General features: G+C 41.2%; 2 protein-coding genes across 4 annotated transcripts in view; both read left to right on the top strand.

Annotated features, from left to right (window-relative positions):
* Positions 1 to 1,250: 1,250 nt before the first annotated feature.
* Positions 1,251 to 13,097, top strand: anln (anillin, actin binding protein). Its single transcript, XM_008421239.1, has 23 exons — positions 1,251 to 1,450; positions 2,367 to 2,517; positions 2,598 to 3,029; positions 3,113 to 3,420; positions 4,009 to 4,327; positions 4,972 to 5,174; positions 5,260 to 5,364; positions 5,615 to 5,726; positions 6,298 to 6,596; positions 6,672 to 6,802; positions 6,893 to 7,034; positions 7,359 to 7,494; positions 7,642 to 7,821; positions 7,916 to 8,042; positions 8,126 to 8,174; positions 8,252 to 8,305; positions 8,688 to 8,720; positions 8,813 to 8,831; positions 8,914 to 9,026; positions 11,064 to 11,153; positions 11,237 to 11,344; positions 11,885 to 12,057; positions 12,143 to 13,097. The coding sequence occupies exons 1-23, from the start codon at positions 1,433 to 1,435 to the stop codon at positions 12,255 to 12,257; spliced, it is 3,417 nt and encodes a 1,138-aa protein (XP_008419461.1). The 5' UTR covers positions 1,251 to 1,432; the 3' UTR covers positions 12,258 to 13,097.
* Positions 13,098 to 17,048: 3,951 nt separating this feature from the next.
* asns (asparagine synthetase) overlaps positions 17,049 to 20,603 on the top strand; it is a 13,897-nt gene continuing 10,342 nt past the window's right edge. The window contains exons 1-2 of one of the 3 annotated variants that reach the window (XM_008421236.2): positions 17,049 to 17,166; positions 19,418 to 19,673. In XM_008421236.2, coding sequence (XP_008419458.1) covers positions 19,425 to 19,673 — 249 coding nt within the window. In that variant the 5' untranslated portion in view covers positions 17,049 to 17,166; positions 19,418 to 19,424. Of the gene's footprint in view, positions 17,167 to 17,709; positions 17,749 to 19,417; positions 19,674 to 20,603 lie in introns of those variants that run through there. The other 2 variants (XM_008421235.2, XM_008421237.2) reach the window with 2 other exon arrangements.

The raw sequence follows: 20,603 nt of genomic DNA, 5'->3' as shown, positions 1-20,603 counted from the left end.
TAAGAAAAATATGTAGTTTAATGTTTGACAATGGCTGATTTATAAATCAAGTCATTTCTCAGTGTATAAAAATAAATACAAGAAAATTGTTTGTTTCTTGTCTTGAAACGTTAAATGTACATGTAGTTTGCATGTTCTCCCTGTGCATGGTGGGTTTTCTCCGGGTACTCCGGTTTCCTCCCACAGTCCAAAAACATGACAGTCAGGTTAATTGGTCTGTCTAAATTGCCCCTAGGTGTGAGTGAGTGAGTGAGTGAGTGAGTGAGTGTGTGTGTGCATGATTGTTTGTCCTGTGTGTCTCTGTGTTGCCCTGTGACAGACTGGCGACCTGTCCACGGTGAACCCGCCCCTCGCCCGAAACGTTAGCTGGACGCTAGCTCCCGACCCCACTGAGGGACAAGGGCGTCAAGAAAATGGATGGATGGATGTAAATATGTTCTTGAAATACTGTAAAAGTGTGTGTGTTCATCAATGTTGATATAAAAATGATCAGAATCATTTCTATCAAATAGAAACATTGTGCTCTTTATTCAGAAATGCCCCAAAACAATTAAATAATCACATCTCTGTCTTTAGTCGTTTCTTTGATTGCCAAATACATTAGTGTGTGTGAGAAAATGTGTCAATGACAGGAATTAATTTAAAATACCTGTTTTAGCTTACTGACACATATTCCACTTTCAATATGGCGGACGCTGTTACGTATCGCAGCAACGGGCCGTCCCGCTCCATGAGGCGACTATGTATTTATGTCTATGGTGCCGACCGTTGCTCTCTGCGTCAGACTGCAGCTCGATGAGCTCCAGCAGCAAACGGTCTGAGTCACACGGGCTGCTGCCCTCTAGTGGGTAAATGAGGAACAGCATTAAGTGTGTATGCTACGCCATATGCAGGTAACAGTACTGCTGCCCAATGTATTAACAATGACAGAGGCTGCGCCTGCGGGCCGGATGAAATTTGACCATGGGCCGCATTTGGCCCCAGGGCCGGACTTTGGACATGTCTGGGTATATGTATGTATATTACATATTGTATATTTGTAATGTAGATAGATTTTATTGTTTTGAATACACAGATGATGACTCCTGACAAATACAGGACTGGTTGGTAGTTACTCTATGCAACGAGAAAAACTGCCTTTGTTTCACTCGCTTAGGCTGTGATTGGCTGATCAAAGCCTGATGTCCAGCCCGTGATATCTGATTGGTTCTCTGGCGCTCCTTTTAAGTTTTGGAGTATGCGCTGTAGAGGCAGCGCTGAAATTCAAATTTGAACAGAAGCTGTTTTATCGAGGAAGAGCAGTCGAGCTGAGAAGATCGCTGAGCACTTCTCGTTTTGCTTCGTTAGGTTATTTCTTTACACATAAACCGAGTATAGAACTGGTAACACTCCGTTTTGTAAGTACTCCTCAAGTGGATACAAACTGTCCGAAATGGACCCATTTACTGAGGTGAGTTGAGAAATTTTATGTAAGAAGCTAGCTGTCGCAAGACTGTTGTGGATAGTAGGAGTGTTGTCGTTATCTTCTAATGCTAACTTAACCCGCAGCTGTGTTACTAGTTCAGTTGCCAGGGGGAATACGTCAACTGCAGTTTCTTTGTCTGGTACCGGCCAGAAGTCACTATAAGTAAGGCAAACTGTAGTTAGTTTTTATAAATTTATCAATTGGAAGCTTCATTTCATTTATTGCCCTCAAAAACAGAAACAACAGTCACGGAACATTAACTTAAACAGATTACATTTTTGAATATTTTGAGGTTCAGTCTTTTCTCCTGATACTGTCGTCTAAACTTTGGACAGTAGGGGTGTTACCAAAAACAAAGCATGTTTCTTGTGCCTCCTATAAACTGTACAGGCCCAACCAGGCGTGGCTCATTCCTGAAGAACGTGATCTCAGATTTTCCACACAGGCCTGTTGGCTTGGTGAAGCTGTGGTGGCCTGCAGCACACTCAGGAATGTGTTGGGACTTGCACAGTACAGTAAATCAGATTGTGAAATACTTGGCAAAGGGAATGAAAGGGGGGGTTTGTGTAGAAGAGAGAATTGTTTAGTTTAATTGGTTGTGTTAGGGTTAGGGTCTGGACCCCAAATATGCTTATTATATCCAACCATAGTTTAAGAAATAAAATATGAATAAATTGGGCTGGCAGGTCATTTAGTGACCGTGTATTGTACCTCCAAGTTTACTGTGCATGGTATTTTTTGTGTTTTGATTTGACTGTTAATTTTTCTATTTCCACCAAAAACTGTTGTGTGCAAGTCTCTTGATCCGATTCACAAAGGAAACCTCTTAACATCATGTGGTCCATGCTTGTCTGATCTGGATACTGCATGTCTGATTTTCTGATTCTGTTGGTCAAACTAGAAACTTTTGGAGCGGACTCGGGCCCGCAGGGAAAATCTGCAGAGGAAGCTAGCAGAGCGTCCCAACGCAGCTAACAGGCAGATGGTCAAAAGGCCCAGGGAGCCTCTGACTGAATCAAATAACACCATCACTGATTCTACTGTTGATAAAGGTTAGTGCTTTCGTTAAGATTACCCCTGGTGTTGTGTAAGGTGTTTGAAATTTCCTTGTAATCCCTTTCTCCCTTTCTAGTTCCACAGATCTCCTCCAAACCCTCCCATTCAAAGCGCAGGTGCTCAGAGGAAAACCAGTCGGCACGGGATGAGGAGAACCAGGTTCCAGTGATGACCGGAGCTGGGGGCCACGTACCACCAGACCCTCTGACGGACAAGAAACCCCCAGTGGGCCCAGCCAGCATTCGCTCATCCTCCTCTGTTGAGCAGAGTTCAACTCGACCTGTTCAGAGTCAGCCTAAGGAGCTGAAAGCTGAACAGCCAGAGAACACGGCTGTCACTCCAGGTCCTGTCCCTCCAAGCACCAGAGAAGCACCAACAGAGCCCCCTGGTTCTGCACAGCACAGGAACAAACCGGACCAGGTGGAAGACCCGACTACCTCTGCTGCTGGCATGAAGTCACGCCTGCAAAGGCTGGCGCAGCAGAGGAAGTGCTGGGATGGGGATGATGGTAAATACATTTGGTTGAGATTTGTCGCATTAGTAACAGGCTCTAAATCTGTAACTAGTCTGACTTTGCTGCTTCTCTTCCAGACTCTTCTGACATGGTGTCAGACAGCACCCCTCCAACCTTGTCAAAGAGACCAGTGGAAGTCCAGCCGCCTGCCAGTCTTCCCCCTTCAGAAGCTCCTGTTGGGCGGAGAGGCCGATTGGCCAACCTGGCTGCCACCATCGGGTCCTGGGAAGATGACCTCAGCCACACCGACATTCCCAAAGGGAATCCTGGATCTGGTTCTGTTCCCAGACCTGCGGTCAGAGTAGCTGCTGCTGGCTCCAAGCAAACTGCAGCCATGAGCAGTTCAGCTGCAGTAGCCAGCAAGTCTGCCTGCAGCAGCAACCAGGTAGATGCACCTTCACGTCTCCACAGTGAACCTAAAAACTGATGCTGTGCTGCTTTACTTCATATATTTTAAGTAGAGATGCACCAATTAGAGCTCTGTGGCTCATTTCTGGTCAGTTTTTCTGAAGCTTTGAGCCCTCCCTGGTCACTGATTTGAGCTGATTCTACTCAGCTTCTCAGTAAAACCAGAGCAGAGGCTGAGGCTTCAGTGGAAAACAGGATTTGACTGATTTTAAAACAACTCACTAGTTGTTTTTTTTTTACATGTCATAATAGCAGTTAGCACCAGTAGCTGGACAATGTGTCATCTCAAAAGACTAGGCTGTTTTTTTATATCTCTGAATAATGCTTGGCAGACAAGCAACAATGACATTAACTGAGTCTTCATTAAAGGCTGTTGTCAGGGTGACCTGTTATTTCTTACAAATTATGCGTTCACTGACTAGAACAATGGCTTTTAGTTGGGCCCAGATATGCTGAGCATTATTAAATTCCATTCATTAGTACATTTCTAGATAGCTTTCCACTTTTATTCCTGATTTTTGGTCACTGTTCTCTAAAGAAATCTAACGTTTGTGTGTTTTTCCAGGATACTTCAAAATCTCCTATGAAGTCCAGTCAAATGATTCTTCCAAGCCCTCAAAAGGCTGAAATCTCTGCATCTAAAACAGCCATTCAGACTATGCAGAGTTCCCTGAAGAATCCCAAGCAGGAAGCAGTGCTCCCACCCAGTCCACATAAGGCAACATCCTGTGAAGCAACATCAGCCCCGAAGAGTCCACTAAAGACCCAGCTGTTCCCCAGGACCCCTGGCTACACCGCCAGCCCCCTAAGGCCAGCTCTCCAGGATAGAGCCACCATGTCTACTTCACTTGGCCACCAGGAACCCGTCTCTGTTGGAGGTCCAGGCAAGTCAAACTCAAGGGTCCAAATCTTCCGGTTCAAGGTTAAATCGGCTTTGATTGGTGTTTAGGAGGTGAAAAATAGAAAAATCATTTTTTTATGTTTATCAAATGCATCAAAACTAAGAAGTTTCATCTTTTCTTGATATCCTGTACTCCAAACTAGAGATGGACCAATCCACTTTTTCCACTTCAGATACCAATAGACATATCTGAGGTCTAGTATCGGCTAATAACAATACAGAAAAATTTAAACAGACATGTATATATATATACTGAACTACAAATGTAATAACTTTGCCAATACATCCACCAATAGACAGATGGTCAACAACTTACATTTGTTCAGTCAGTGCAATTAGGAGTAAAACGACACGCGTAATATAAACTGAAGCTGACGAAATCAAGTTTGACTACTTTGGTCAAAACAAACCTTTCACATGTTCAGAAAGTGCAATTAGGAATTCTAAATGTAATGTAAAATAGTAAAGCATGATGTTGCTCAAAGACTGAGTAGGTCTGCCTTATGGATCAGGCTCATTGTCACGATACCCAATGTGGTTTTTTTATTTATTTATTTTGTATGTGAATATCAGGACTTATCCAGATATCAGTATCAGAACGGTGCATCTATGTGAAATTTTTCACAGGTGTGAAATCTTTCCTGGAGCGCTTTGGAGAGCGATGTCAGCAGCACAAAGAGCAGGGCGCTCCGCCCAGAGCTCCCACTCCAGCCAGGTCTGCTCCCAGTACTGCCTCAGTCACGCCAAACACCAAGCTGGTCCAGGAGAGGCTCCGAGCTGCCCAGGCTGCACACACAGCCACTGCGGAGCTCACTCAGAGGCAGAAGATGGTAGGTTTTATGTTACAACATGATTAACAACAAGGAGAAGTTATCTTTAAAAAAAAAATGATGATAATAATCCACCTGCTTACAGGAGCGGGAGTCTGAGCTGGCCCAGATCCGCAGCAGATTCCAGAAGGGGAAAACTGTGTGGGAAAACGTGGATAAACAGGCAGACGAGACACACACTGACAGCAAGGTTGGCTTCAGATGCACACAATACACACACCCTCTGTTGGTCCCCAACTGTCCAAATCTGTCAGCATTTACTACAGGTTTTCATTTATTTATTTTGTGAATTATTTATTAGCATGAGATGTCTTAAGTTTTAGTAAGTTCTAGTGATTGTCCTTCAAATCTCAGGAAAAGCATTCAGGCTACCAGATGATTTTTAAAGTTCCATCTTTCTATGAACATAGCTGGACTTTAACAGATGATGTGCTCTGCAGGATCAGCTTGTCAAACCTGCTCAGAGGGAAGTTTCCTCATGTTACCCACAGGATGAACCCACTGCACCATTTAGTGAGGAGGTGACGACACCCAGCCAGAGTCCTCCTCCAGGTGCTGACTGAGCCCGTGTCTTGGTGTTATCTGACATCTTTCTGTTTACCCTCCTTTTTCATCTCATGAGCTGGAAACAATTAATGACAGTCTTATTTAAACCTGGATGGTCCTATTTTGACCATCTATGGTAGAAATGCGTTGCTGATGTAAATGTGAAGAGTTGTTTGCAGTTGGAGTTATTTTAACATGTAATTGGCTTTTCTTTTGGCTCCACCATGATTACATTCTGCATTTCAACTAATTCAAGATGCTAAGAATCCAAATCTAACTACACTTAAAAAAATCAGAACTATTTGTTTTAAAGTTTGGTTTGAAATAAACCAACACTAGACATTTCTTAGTATTTGACTCCAAGAACCAAACTGTAATGGCTGACTGCTGGGTCTGTCTTTACTGAGATGAATCTGTTTGAATTCTCTTATATGTAGGAACCAAGTTATGAATGAAACGCACCTGCACAACGAAATGATGTTTAAATGATCTTTGATCTTCATCATTCTTTAATTACTTGCTTTCTGTAAATGCAGTAGCTGTTAGCCACAATATTTGAACATGTTCCATTTAACAGTGTGTCCCGGAATCGCACTGACGCCTCCAGTCTCGACCTCCAGCCCTATGAGGGGGGTCAGCCAGCCTGGAGAGAAGCCAAGTAAGGAGGAGGAGGTGGTTGAGGAGAGGGAGATGAATGTGGACCACTCCATCAACTCAGCTGTTATTAATGAGCTGTTTGATGGAGTCCTGGAGCAGAGTGAGGATCAAGAAGAAGATGAGGAGGAAGATGCTTTAAATATTTCCTCCATGTCCCTGCTGACCCCTCTGGCAGAGACTGTAGCTGCTGTAGTGAAGAGTCCAGACCGAAGACCAATGGTGAGAATGATGCTGCAGCTCTCTGATGCCAAAAGCTGATGGAAGGTGCTTACTGTCTCCTCCTGCTGCCTCCAGACGTCAACTCCAGCCAGCTCCTTCCTGGTGAAAAGCAACACCCCAGAAAACGGCTGCAGTCCTGGAAAGTTCCAGAGAACCACTGTGGCACGGAGCGACTCCTCAGACGAAGACCATAGGCTGCCTTATAGGTAGGAACACAGTGGTTTCCCCAACTGTTAGCAGACTGGGGCAAGGGGAGCCTTAAACTAAACCTGGGAGCTCTGTGTGTGTGTGTGTAGCATTGATGCATACAGATCCATTCGAGTGAAGGAACCTGAGAGACCTGCAGTGAAGCAGGTTATTGTGAGAAGGGAAGATGTTTCTAAGAGAGCAGAGGAGCCCAGAGCAGCAAGTCTCTTCAGCATGAAGCAGAGGATGAAGGTACACCTGGAACCCAGACTGATTCATCCTGCCTACAATATATACTCATTAAAGTTTAACTAATCCCCTAGAGATAGCATGACCTCATCCCTGAGTAGTTTATGTGAAAATGTCACAATTTGCTCAGACGATGGAAGCCTAAATAGCGTAGTTGGTTTATCAGCAAAAAAAGTAGATATGGGGGTTAATTACACCTTAAATGTTTTAAACGGTCAAGTCTGCAGTTTCTTGAATCTTAAATCAGGGAATTCTCTTAAATACTGAACAGTCCGGTATTTCCACCAGGACGAAGTCCTCTGCTTAGAGATGTTTTTTGTTGTGTAGATGTTGACAAGTGAGGTGAACCTGCAGCAGACTGTGATCCATCAGGCCAGCCAGGCCCTCAACTGCTGCACTGATGAAGAGCATGGCAAAGGCTCACAGGTGGAGGCTGAGGCAGAGAGGCTGCTGCTCCTAGCAAGTCAGTTCACCTACACTCTGTCATGTCGTTTCACTTTTTACTTTTAAAGATTATATAGGTGCCCTGTAAGGGAAATCTGTCATCAGCATCATCACTTAGTCATCTTAAAAGAATCCCTGACTTTCTTCCTTCCTCTGATTTTCTAAGCGGAGAAAAGAGAAGCCTTGAAGGCAGAGCTGGACTGTCTGAAGGGAGAACCAGCAGGGCAGAAGAAAACGTGTCATCCAGAACCACCTGCTGTATCCGCCTCCAAGGGCTCCATCACCCTGCAGGAGCTCCGCCTTCCCCTTAAGGCAGACTTTGTTTGTTCCACTGCTAACAAACCTGGTAAGAATGCAGCGTTGCATCTGCTCACTCACGCTCTGACTTTTATATAGATTATTGTGATGTTTCACTGCTTTTTGTGTGTTTTCCCTGCCAGACTCAACTAAACATTCATTTTTCATCATGATCCGGGCTGGAGCTGAGAACATGGTGGCCACTCCGTTAGCCAGCACTCACCGCGGCCTCAGTGGAGACACACTCACCTTCCCCACCAAGTTCACCCTGTCAGTCCCACTGACCTGTTTGCGGATCATAAAGGAAGCCCATCCTATTTTAATCACATTTCCTTCTCTTTGGGCATTTTCAGGTCTGATGTCTCCAGTGACTTCAAAATAGACTTGGAAGTCTACTGTCTGGTACGTGTCATTTTATTGCTTGGGAAACTTCCATATTCCATATTGGTTCCTAATGGATTAGCCATGGTTTCCTTCAGGTACAAAAACGTGAGCTCTCCAGTGAGAAGAAGAAGAAACCAAACAAATCAAAGGTAGAAATCATTTAATCATAATTCATTTTATTAGTTTTCTTCTGTTTATTTTGGATGTTCAAAATGTCTTCCATTCTCAGTGTTAAATGTTCACTAAAATGTAAAGTTTATTAATCTTTGAGAATGTCTTCTTGCATTATTATGCATTTACCATTATATTGCTGTAAAATGGTCTCCAAGCAACAATATTATCATTTATCACAATAACTTCTGGGACAATTTATTGTCCAGTAAAATGTGTTATTGTGACGGGCCTAGTCAGAATGGACACTTTGTTACTGCTCCTCATGTGTGGGCTCAACCTCAGGTGGTCACCCTGTGGAGTGGTAAATGAACTGAGTGGCTTTCCAATCCTAACCAATGTTTCTTCCTCTGGTTCCAGGCCATCACTCCAAAGAGATTCCTGGCCATCACTGTGAGTTTTTGTCATCCTGCTCCCTCAGATGCTTGGCAGGTAAAACTATTATTTATTTGCATTTAACTGATCAATGCTTTATTTTCTTGCAGAAAAGTGCCCAGACACCAGGTATGTACAGCTGTGTATGACGGAAGCAGTACAGTTGGTCAGTAATCATCGACTCTGATAATGAAAGCTTCTTTATGTGTAGTGGTGGCCAGTCCTGGCGGTCCCAACGCTGTACGCACCAGCAGCTTTGTGCTGGTCGGGTCTCACACTCTGACTCTGTCCTCCATCGGGAAAAACAAGTTTCCTCTGGAGAAGGTATGGAGACATCTGCTCACACCTTTCTCATGTTTTAGATGAGGTTGGGTGATGTGGCTTAAAAATAAAATCTCCGATATTTTTTTTTTCATGCCAGATCTTTTTAAAAAAAACTTGCCATTTTTTTCTCAAAGAAATGTTATATATTTTCAGAAAGTCTGAGTTGTATGATGGAGTATTAATGATGGGCTACAAGAATTTTTAATTTAAGAGAATGTAGTGGTAGTACAAGCATAATAAAGATGCAATATTAGCATAAAAAATGTCCTGAAATTATGAGAAAAAAGTTTGTTTTAAGTTTAATGCTGATGTATTTCCTCGTGTGAAAACTATACCAAAGTATAACTTCACAAGATGCCCAAAGTTCCTCATTTTAATTTATTTCTGTGAAGGAGTTCTCATAAAATTACTTTGGTAATATTACAACTTAATTATCATTATTACTGCTGTATTCTAGTAATATAATTTTATTCTTGTAATAAAAAGGTGAATGAATAGATTTTAGCCTGGCCCTAATATTCAATCATAGAGTGAACCTGGATTCAAAGTCCAAATAAACAGAAGCTATAAAACAGGCTTCTTAAACAAGATGGTGGCCTTTGATGTGCTGAGTGACATCACACCATGGAAACGCATTGGTAGGAAAAACAATCAAGTTTCCAAAATCAAAAATGTAATTGATCATATTGATTTATCTCCCTGCTCTAGTATGATCATGAACAGTTTTATTTTGCATTAAATTCTCTAAACTTCCTGCTTGTGCCCAGGCTTCCCACAGAGCCTCAGTGTCTCTATATCCTCTCTTCCTGAGCATGTGTTGACTTGCTGCGATTTGTTTCTTCTAGATCAGATATGAAGGGAATGAAAGGGAACTGCTCAGTGGTTTGTTTCAGAACATGGTTCCTCTTTACTTCTTGCTTTTATGGGTTGGTGTATCAGGGTTGGTGGGAGAGAGCACAGTAAAGGTTCTGCTTGGACTCCAGCACTAACATTTCAACTGCAGGAACCATCTCTAGTTCCCATAACAGTTACTCATGTGTGTGGGTTTCTTTCTTTGTACCTTTATACACCTGTCAGTTTTACAACAGGAACCAGCCAATCGGATCACTCAGAAACAATCCTGGTTTTTTCCCACACTTAAAGTGTGGAAAAATGTAGAATTGGATTTCGTTTTAGTTTTTTTTTTTTTTTTTACATTATACCCATTTAGCTTTTTTACTTGCCAACTGGATGCACACTCCTTTAATAATCAGATGAGGCCACTTTGTGGTCTTTAGACTTTAAATTCTGTTTAAACTGAACCTGTGGTTCTAAATCCACAAGTAGTTTAGAATCAGGTCTGAATGACAAGAAAGCATAAAGATGGCTATTGTCGGGAATTTACATGAAAAAAAAAGTTCCTGGGTTTCTCAAACTTTGCTTTAAATAACTAGCATTTAGTGTAGTGCAGTGCACTGTTCCATGTTTTAGTGTTGTATTTTAAAAAGGAGCTGATCTCCTGTAAGCTGGTCCAGGTTCAACAAGAGCAATAATGTTATATCACACAAGTTCTGAAGGACTGTTTATTTGCAGTTCCTAGAAATAAAATTTAGGATAAACATTCTTGCATCATATGCAAATGCCAAGAACAAAAAAATGAAAGAAAATAAATTTGAAATTTTGTAAGGTGCTGCTGTGTTGCTGTAATAATGGAATCAAAAGAGCCGAAATAAACCTACAAGTTTATTTCCACTTCCAATAGCAGTGTGCTATTGGTTGGTTGACTTCAAGCCCCCCCCCCCTTCTGTGTTGGGACCCTTCAGTCGAGGCTTTATTTCAAGATGTTTCTTGCGCACTAGTGCTGTATCAGTTAGCTGCATTTATATGAAGTGCCTGGTTTGTGCCCTACAGTGAAATGTGCACAAAGGAATTTTAATAAAACATTTACTGGGTAACATAGTTTAAATACTTTACCAACTCACTGTCACACACCTATTTATGTGACCACTTCCAACCATGCGTCCTTTCCAAGCTGATTGATGTTTCCCCATTTTGAAGGTGCCGTTCCTGTGTCCTCTGGAGGGCCACATCCACCTCCAGCTGCAGTGTGAAGTGGGCTGCTCCAAGGTGGAGGAGAGGGGCTTCTTGGTGAGTAGCAGAGCTAAGTGGAAACCCATCAGGTCTACTTGTACCACTCTAGTTCTGATCACAGCAGGTCGTTGTTTCTGCAGACCATGTTTGAAGATGTAAGTGGGTTTGGAGCGTGGCACAGAAGATGGTGTGTTCTGTCAGGATACTGCATCTCTTACTGGACCTATCCTGATGACGAGAAGCGGAAGGTATCACTCTGCATAACTTCTTGTGTTTAGTGAAAAAACGGCATCAGAAAGCGATGCACCGATCCATAGAGATGAGATTAATAATTTATTGATCACTAGGAGCTGTGGGGGGCTATTTTTTATTATCTGTATCAGTCCTGACATTGAAAAATATTGTAGCTGGGGTCTCTGTGACAAAATGCCTATTGTTTTAGTCAGTTTCATTTTATTATTTACATTGGCTGTTATCCTCCTAATTACACTGAGAAACAAATTAAATATGTTTTAACATCTTTAATTTATTTTACACCAATAGCTTCACAAGCTATTGGTGTAAATAAGTGGTAAAAAGTTATTAATGTAATGAATTACAAATGTATTTATGTCTGTCTTTAGGCGGGGGAGCAAAAACACATTTTAAGTCAATACATGACTGTTTTTGTGTATCACATTGGTATGGTCCGATTCCAAACTTCAGATATCTGTATCATTAAAGGGAGTAAAAATGTTGACTGTGCTTCCCTATCAGAAAGTCCTGATGGTTTGTTCTGCTCCTGCCAGAATCCTATTGGTCGCATCAACCTGGCCAACTGCACCAGTAAGAAGGTGGAGCCAGCCAACCGAGAGTTCTGTGCCAGACCAAACACATTTGAGCTCATCACAGTCAGACCTCAGAGAGAGGACGACAAGGAGACGCTAGTCAGTCAGTGCATGGACACCATGTGTGTCACCAAGTAGGTTCCTGTCGGTCTGACCTCCCCAGGTGCCTGGTGCCTTCCTCAACATGTCTGGCTGGCTGATTCTTGGTTTCCTTTGCAGAAACTGGTTGAGTGCTGACACCAAGGATGAGAGAAATCTGTGGATGAAGAAGCTGAACCAGATTCTAGTGGATCTGAGGATGTGGCAACCGGCCGCCTGCTACAAGCCTCTGTAACCACAGCAACCCCCACCTCCCAGTCAGTCAGTTTGGCTCTCTGGGCTGTCTTAAAAAATACTTGTGCAATATATATATATACATACATGCATAAATAATAAGAGAAGTGATTAATGCTTTAGTGTGGATATCTGATGGGAGATGACCAATCACCTCCACTAGCTGAGGTTATTAAAGCCATATGTTGGAGACATTCCAGAACAGTGTTTTTGTTTAGGAGACAGGCCTTTGGAGTTCCATTTTATTCATTACCGCCTTGTTTTTAATGCATATGTTTTATTGTATTGCTTAATGCAGACTGTCTGCCATACAATGTGTTGATCAGTACCAGCCCTCAGGGTGACTACTGAATTGAACTGCTTGACTTTTATCACACTTTATACTGCCTGGGTGCACAAACCAACAGAAATGCTTTTCATACTTTTATACTTTATACATTTTCTTTTATGACTTGTGAAATGTATTAAGATGCACAGATTTTTGATCCAATTTCCACACCACACTTTGTTAAGTTTTGGGCAGATGTGGGCGGGGTCTGTTACCATGCTACACTAAAGAACAACCAGCACAAATGTGATTGGTTGATCTGTATAACTGTCTGACAGATGGTCAGCTGTGTGTAGATTCAGAAGACTACATTCTAGGCAGGATATTTGACTTGTTAGACTGGTATCCATGGCAATGTTCTCTTCCTGTTCAGTGGTTTAGCATGTTTACTGATTTAGTGTGTGTAACAGACCTTTCTCAGCACCGTCAGGTGTTGATCATGAGTTTTTGAATATGATTGGATAAAATGTTTTTCACAATGTCAACAATGAAGACAGGTTTGTCAATATTCAATGGTTTTGTCTTATTTCTTCTGGCTCTGCTGTTTGTAGATGTCACTCAAGTTTCATTTAGCTACCTGCTGTCTCTCATAAGGGGTTTTTCAGGGTTTCCGTCAGGAAACTTGTTAAGCCTGCTGGTCGTGGCGCCAAGGCGGTCCACAAGTGGCCCACCATGTTCATGAATTAAAAGATGTTGACAGGAAATGTAAAAATATTACTGGGTAATTATGTTACTGGAAGACACTTCTGACTAAAAACAAATCAAAAATAAAACTAAAATATCAATTATTTGTGCTTCTTTAAATCAAAATTACATCAGTAGTTGGTGGATTTAAAAGAAAAAAAAAATGTTATGCTGATCACATTTACAACTGGCCTTTCACATAAATGATCTAAGCAGCTACTTGAGGCCCCCAGGCCTTCAGGGGCCCCATAAATGCTAACATTTTGACACAGATTTAGAAATTTAACATTGAAGAATATCAATGCTGTTAAATTTGATTTAATGGTTTCAGCATAGATTTTAAATTGTTTAACAATTTAAAATCCATTATTGGTCGCAATAATAGACCAATTATTGGTCTATTAAATGTTGTTTAAATGTTTAAACAACATTTAAACAATTTAAATGTTTAACATTTAAATTGTTTAAATGTTAAACAATTTAAAATCTATGCTGAAACCATTAATATAAGATTTTAAGGAGCTGCGAAGTTTGTTACCATAGCTACAATCTGATGCTTTGAGTTTGAGCTCTGTTAACAAATCAGTGATTCTTGAGAATAGGGACAAAACAGGTCCTATGGATAAAGCACAAAATTTGAGTAAAATATACACAAAATATAATTTTTTCAAATATCTGACTAAACTAACCTGGGTCATGTGAGCATGGTCATGTGCGTTTGCAAAATATTTTTTATTTTAAACATTGTAATCGGTGGCTGGTGTCTTTAAAATCCCTTGTCCTAGAGCAGAACTCAATACATAATAGTTTAAAACAAAGAAATACTAAAATTATATATTATGACAATTAAGTATAAGTAGTCATATAATTATAAAAGCATCAAATTGAATTAAAAATAATTATAAATTTTTCAACTCCATTGAAATTTGTCCCTACTTTTTGTCAACACCATCAGACATGAAAAGAATGTAAAAAAGAAAATCAGGCATTATTGGGGGGCACCAGAACTTCTGAGGACCCCATGACCACTTCCTTTCTCTTCCTTTGCTAAGAGGGCTAGTTAGCTCTGGTTAGCTTATGTTATTCTTTAGTTTTTTCTTCTTTTTATTCCTAAGTTGTTTGTCACAACCATGATGTGTCAACACCATAACTGACAATTTACAAAACTTTGACATTTTGTGAAATAAAAGCTTAATTTTAGTATAATGAAAGGATTTCATAGACCTAATGAGCTACAATATGGCCTCCTTCAGAATAACATCATATAAATTGAGGTAGTTTGGCTTTTTGTCAACTCTGTCAGATGTCAACTCCATCAGAGTTTTTGAGACTCTTTCAGTGAAATTGTCAAATCTCACTTAAATGTGCAATTAATTCATTTTAATGTATTTTACATAAATTGCATTACTTCACATGTATCAAGTTTTTCATTTTACTCACTAGTTTGTCACCACCTTCAGTTCTGTGTCAACTCTGTCAGATGGACTTTTTGTTTTAAATATTTCTTTTGATTCTTGAGAAGAATTTGTAAAATGAGTAAAAATATCACTAATAGGGTATTTTAAAAATAATTTTATATTTATTTTTGTCAGATGTTGATGACAAAGTTCTGGGTCAGGTCGATTTAAAAATTTTATTTAAAAAAAAATGTTGCAACTGGGAGCCTGCACCTTAGCATCTTTACATTTCCCAAACATTATTTGTCATATTTGCATACATAAGGTTGAGAAATAATAAAAATAAAAAAAATGGGAAAATTAAAACCCATTTTGTCCCTCCTCTCAAGAATCACTGAAATCCATCTTGGTAAACTACAATTATCACTGATTATTTTTAAGGTTGGCCAATTAACCTTAAAAGTTTAAGGTGGAACAGATTTAGAAAATCTGTTCCAGATTTTCTAAATCCATGATAAAATGCTGTTAGTGGTGCTGAGGGGCCCCTAAATCAAATTCTGCTCAAGGCTTCATACAACCTTGGACTGGCCCTGCATGATGAAACCCCCTGAACTGCATCTCTGCTGGATACTGAGGGACCAATATGGGGAATTAATTTATGTGGCTTTAGTAGCTCTTCCATTTTGTGTCTATTGAGTTTTTAATAAGCGACACAAAGACTGTTTTGGTTGCCCAAGCTTTATGAGATGAGTTTTCCTGATATAAAACTCATCCCATAATGAATACACACAGCCATGTGTGTATTCATGTCTGCACACTGCAACTCTGCCTGAAAGCATTTTATAGCATAGTGTGATGCATTGTGTCATTGCAAAATATAAAATAAGACTTAAGAAAGAAAGAACTTGTCATGTGTGACATGGACTGAACCACCGGCCCACTAATGGAACGTTTTGGTTAGCACATTAACTTTACAGCACAGACACAGAGTCAGTGTATTGACATGTACACTGACTCTTATGACTCACTGACTCCATTATGCGTGGCATGAGCCACGCATAATGCTTTGTTCACAAAGAAATATTTTCATTTCATGCCTGGCAGCCCACCTGACTTATAATACATTGGGGAAAAACCTGGGTTGGGGTTAGAGGGCACAGAGTGGAGTTCTTTGTCTCCTCCCTGACTGAAGCCCTTCTGCTCTGAGCTGATGGCTCAGTTCAGAAGGCAGCGGCTCCAGGAAAAGTCCTGCTGGTTCCAGACTTCCTCTACCGTTCAGCTCACTGGGACCTCCAAGCAGCAGAAATGTTTCTGGATTCTTCTCTGGATTTCCGCCTCAAGACAATTCAGTGTATGAGGTCTACAGACAATTACTTTGATTTCATGCTTGGTGTTTGACCTTTGACCTGCACGGTCAACTGTGGGACCTTACATAGACAAATGTGATCCTTTCCAAATCAATCTAGTCAACTGAGTTTACCACAGGCGGCTCCATTTTACCTGCAGAAACATCTCAAGGATGATCAGAGGAAACAGTTCATTGGTAAAGAGCTTTCAGTGTTTTTTGCAACATTCAGAGCAGTGATTAAGGCACCTTGTTAAGCAGCTAACAGTCTTTAGGACAATATAGTTGAGCAGCTGGCAGTTATTCCTGTGTTACATTGACACCTTTCTGTATTTGTGATGACGGTGGGTGATTGATCTGTTAAAGATCGCTAATCATCGCGTTGGGATCTCAATGAGGCGCTGTATTCCAGCAGGAACTTTAGCTCATGTTAATTTGTAACTTGATTTAATGTTTGTAATTTCTGCTCATGAAAGCAAAGGTTCCCTTTGGAACAGTCTTTGTGTGATATAAAGCCAGCCCTCCTACTGTTTCAGTTGAAGCTGAGCTTAAGGTAGGACTGGTTGTGTGTTTGGCCAGTGTGCCTCTGAGCTGCCCTGAGACAGACTGGGTTTGTCTCCCTCTTTCCTCTTGAGGGTAGAGACAGGTACCAACTGGACCAGCGGGTTCAGAGACAGTACCGCGGCCGGTACCGCCCCATGATGAAGGGACCTGCGGAAACTCCCTGCATCGGGCTGACATGTTGGCATGTCACCATGTTCTCAGAGTGATTGTGTAACAAAGATCATTTTTCAGGTGATGCAACATAACTTTTTGTTGCATGGTGCTTGCGATACGTGATGGATTTCACAATAAAACACCATCCGAGAACCTTAAACCCTGAATCGGTCTGAGTTAGAGAGAAACTCACTCACCTCACAGCTGACTTTTTATCTAGTTCCTCTAACTTGATCGGTTTTATCGTCAAGTTTGACATGTAATTCCAGTTCCATCTTTCTCGTCGCTTGTGCACTTTTTATTTTGAAGAGTCAACCCACAAAGCCCTCCCTGTGCGCCTCCTGTCGCCTCAGCAGCAGCTGCAGCCCGGCGGCTTGTCGTTGTTCCGTCAGTGAGAGGAAGTGTCAGAAGATTGTTTTGGATCGTGGTAAAGTCAACGGTATGTTTCCTCTCCTCTCTGCTGTTAATGATGTAGAGATTCCTCTGAGCTGGATCTCTGCAGCCGATATGAGTAGCTTCTGCATGATGTAGATCTGGAGCGGGGCGTCAGGACTTCAGGTTTAGTTTTTTGAATGTGTCAACTGAAGCCGTTACATAAAGAGCCTGCTGCCGTTTAAACCGCCGCAGCGAGACAACAAAGATAGTGATGCAGGCAGACAGGATGCTACATTATGAAAAGCTGCAGCTGGTCAGCAGCGGGTTCATGAATGGACCGCATGGAGCAGCTGCTCCACAGCCTGAAGTGTAGCTCACAATTTAGCTTCAGAATGAAGTGGAACCATAGGCGTAGGAAGCGGGGGGTACGGGGGGACATGTCCCCCCCAATATTGTAGAGAGTCACATTCGTGCCCCCAAAAATTTCACCGCAGTTGCGAAGAATTTTAAAATCTTCCACTCGCATGCTTTTATTTTGAAGGCGCACAACAGCGCATTCAGCAGAGCGCTTCCTCCCCCTCCCCCCTCTGAACGGCTCAGAGTAAAGGCAGCAGCAGACGAGTCAGAGAAACTCCGTTTAAATGAGGTAAACTGTCTGTCAGGAATGTTGCCATGAATATCGCTCGTTTATAACATCTTTTGTCAGTTTACTTTTATATATAGAACTAAATCTTTTTGGTTAAGCCGTTTTAATTCTGGAATAGTCACATGTCCAAAATTTTACTACTAACTTTGTTTAAAAGTTAGCTAGTCTAGTCAGAATGAGTTAGAATGAGACGCAAAATGAGCCTTTTTATTATTTAAAGTGAACAACACCTGATCATACTCGACCACTTTACATATTATATTATATTATATTATATTATATTATATTATATTATATTATATTATATTATATTATATTATATTATTTAGATATTTAGGAGAACAGCAGTGCTACAATGATGTTGAAGAAAGGTGAAGAAGCTCTGGTGAGATCTTCATTTAGTTTATTGAAATATGTATTAACTGGTTTAAATTTTTAAATAAACGAAACTATTTTATTATGAGAGGAGCAGATCAGGGAAGACAGGAGAACCAGGTGGAGTTTCAGAGTGTGAAGATATAAAAATTATATTAATTAATTATATTAAAAATTATGTTAATTAATAGTCTCTCCTCAGTTTTTCATAACCAACTTGAAAATGATCCATCCAGCCACCGGTCTCCAGTACCTGCTGAACCTGCTGGGTTGCAGCACTGAGTGAGGGGCGGGGGCACACCCTGGACCAGTTACCAGGGCAACAAGGAGATGCAGAACATGACACCATGCACACAGACAGCCCAGCATCCTCAGCGCTCTGACAGCCCAACATCTGGAGCTGTGTGAGGTCAACCAGACTTCTGCTGGTTGAAACTGGTTTCCACTTTCCTTTGTGATCTGATCTGATCTGATCTGCTGATTCCAGTTTTCACCTTTTGTGATTCTTTCATGGAAGCCTGGAAGGAGAAACCATACTGTATCTTCTTTTGATGGAGGCAGCAGTAGTTTTAAATCCAACATGAAGGAAGTGCAGATTCATTCACATATAAAAGCAGAAGATCATTTAACTTTATCTAGTTGTTATTGAGCCCTGCGACAGTCAGGCATCCTGTACAGGGTGACCCCACCTCTTGCCCGAAACGGTCGCTGGAGATAGGCACAGGCACCCCTCCTGACCACACTAGGGACAAGGGTGTAAGAAAATGGATGGATGGATGAATAGATAGTTATTGAACACAAAACATGCATAGAAGTAACTGCAGTTGGTTGGTGTTTAAAAATGGTGGCACAGTTGCGTTGCAGCAACCAAGCTCTGGTCTTTCAGCGTGGAGTTTGCATGCGTTGGTTCTCTCCAAGTCCTCCCACAGTTCAAATACAACTGCTGGGTTCATTGATCTCTCTACGTTGTCCTGGTTGTGTTTTCTGGTGATGAAATCTCAACATGCCCCGCCTCTCGCCCAATCTATGCTGGAGATGGGCACCTTCCCCTAGTCTATAGCCAGGAGAAGCAGATATTGATAATCGATGGGTGTTATCAATATAAATCTTCAGATTGATAAAAAATGCGTAGATGTCTGTGGTTCAACAGATTTATTTTGCATCTGTTGGGTTCAAAAATGTGAACTAATGAAACTCTTCCTCCTCAGTGTTGGATTCCTTTTGGACAGCTCAGAGTTGAAGAGTCAAGATCTCTTTTCCCAGCACCTCTTGTTTTTCCTTCTTTCCTCTACAGGTTGAAGATGTGTGGCATCTGGGCTTTGTTTGGCAGCGATGAGTGTCTGTCGGTTCAGTGCACGTGTGCTATGAAGATTGCTCATCGGGGCCCCGATGCTTTCCGCTTTGAAAATGTCAACGGTTTCACCAACTGCTGCTTCGGCTTCCACCGGCTGGCCATTGTGGACCAGCTGTATGGTATGCAGCCGCTACGAGTCAAGAAGTTCCCTTACTTGTGGCTCTGCTACAACGGAGAGATTTACAACCACCAAGCAGTAAGACAGCTGTGAAACTGATCTGGCTTTTATAAAACCAAGTATTACAAACCAACCAACACAATGGAATCTGAGAACAGACCACAGTTTGCTGAAGCAGTTTGCCCTCCACAGATGCTCCCTCTCAGTAGTTACTATGTTTCATTGCTTCTAATTATACCACAGTCATTGTTGGTGGAACTATAACAAACTGATTAGAACATAAAACCAGCGCATCCTGAGGCACAGAAGGATTTATTTCTTTATTTTATATATTTCTGAAACTCGGTAGCTGTAGACCTGCAGGCTTCATGCAGTCTTCATATTAGTTCAAGAAGAACACTGGGTTACAACAAACAATGTTTTGGAAGTTGTCTGATTTTTTTTTTCAACTGAATTAGGACTATTTGGCACTACTGAATCCAAAAATAACATCCATTTTTCTCAATCAAGTCAGGTTTTTATTCTAATTTGATTTTAGAGAATTTAATCTTCTACAAGGCCTACAATCAGAAGAACAAGTCTAAACTGGCAACTAAACTGGTTGCATTTTTCTGACATTATTAATTCATTTCTTATTCAAAAAAAGGTTTTAGGAGAAAAAAATGTTTTCTATCAGTTTATTAATTAAATATAAACGTGTAAATTGAATAATAAACGCTGATAAACGTACATGTGGATTGAACATCACGTCTTCATTGTGTAAAACTCTCCGTCTCTTTTCTGTCCTGGTGGAATCTCTCCTCCTGCTCATCACTCATTGATCAGATTCTCAGGAAACTGATCCAGATGTGAGAACAAGTCCTGCATTTTGATGCTGATGTTGCTCCATAGTTCAGAAAGTTGACCTGATTGAGCAAAACCAATGTGATTTTTGGATTCAGCTCATCAACATGACACTAAAACAGATGAAAAACCCCAGACAATGTTTTGGTTGTTTACCAGTGTAAT

This window comes from Poecilia reticulata, linkage group LG11 (assembly GCF_000633615.1).
Source record: "Poecilia reticulata strain Guanapo linkage group LG11, Guppy_female_1.0+MT, whole genome shotgun sequence".
Classification (NCBI taxonomy): domain Eukaryota; kingdom Metazoa; phylum Chordata; class Actinopteri; order Cyprinodontiformes; family Poeciliidae; genus Poecilia; species Poecilia reticulata.
Note: the sequence above shows the minus strand (reverse complement) of the source record. Positions and strands in the feature narration are given on the sequence as shown.

Coding starts and splice junctions, on each gene's coding strand:
- anln (XM_008421239.1), top strand. Junction 6,597..6,671: donor GTCCAGACCGAAGACCAATG/GTGAGAATGATG, acceptor TGCTGCCTCCAG/ACGTCAACTCCAGCCAGCTC. Junction 7,035..7,358: donor GCATGAAGCAGAGGATGAAG/GTACACCTGGAA, acceptor TTTGTTGTGTAG/ATGTTGACAAGTGAGGTGAA.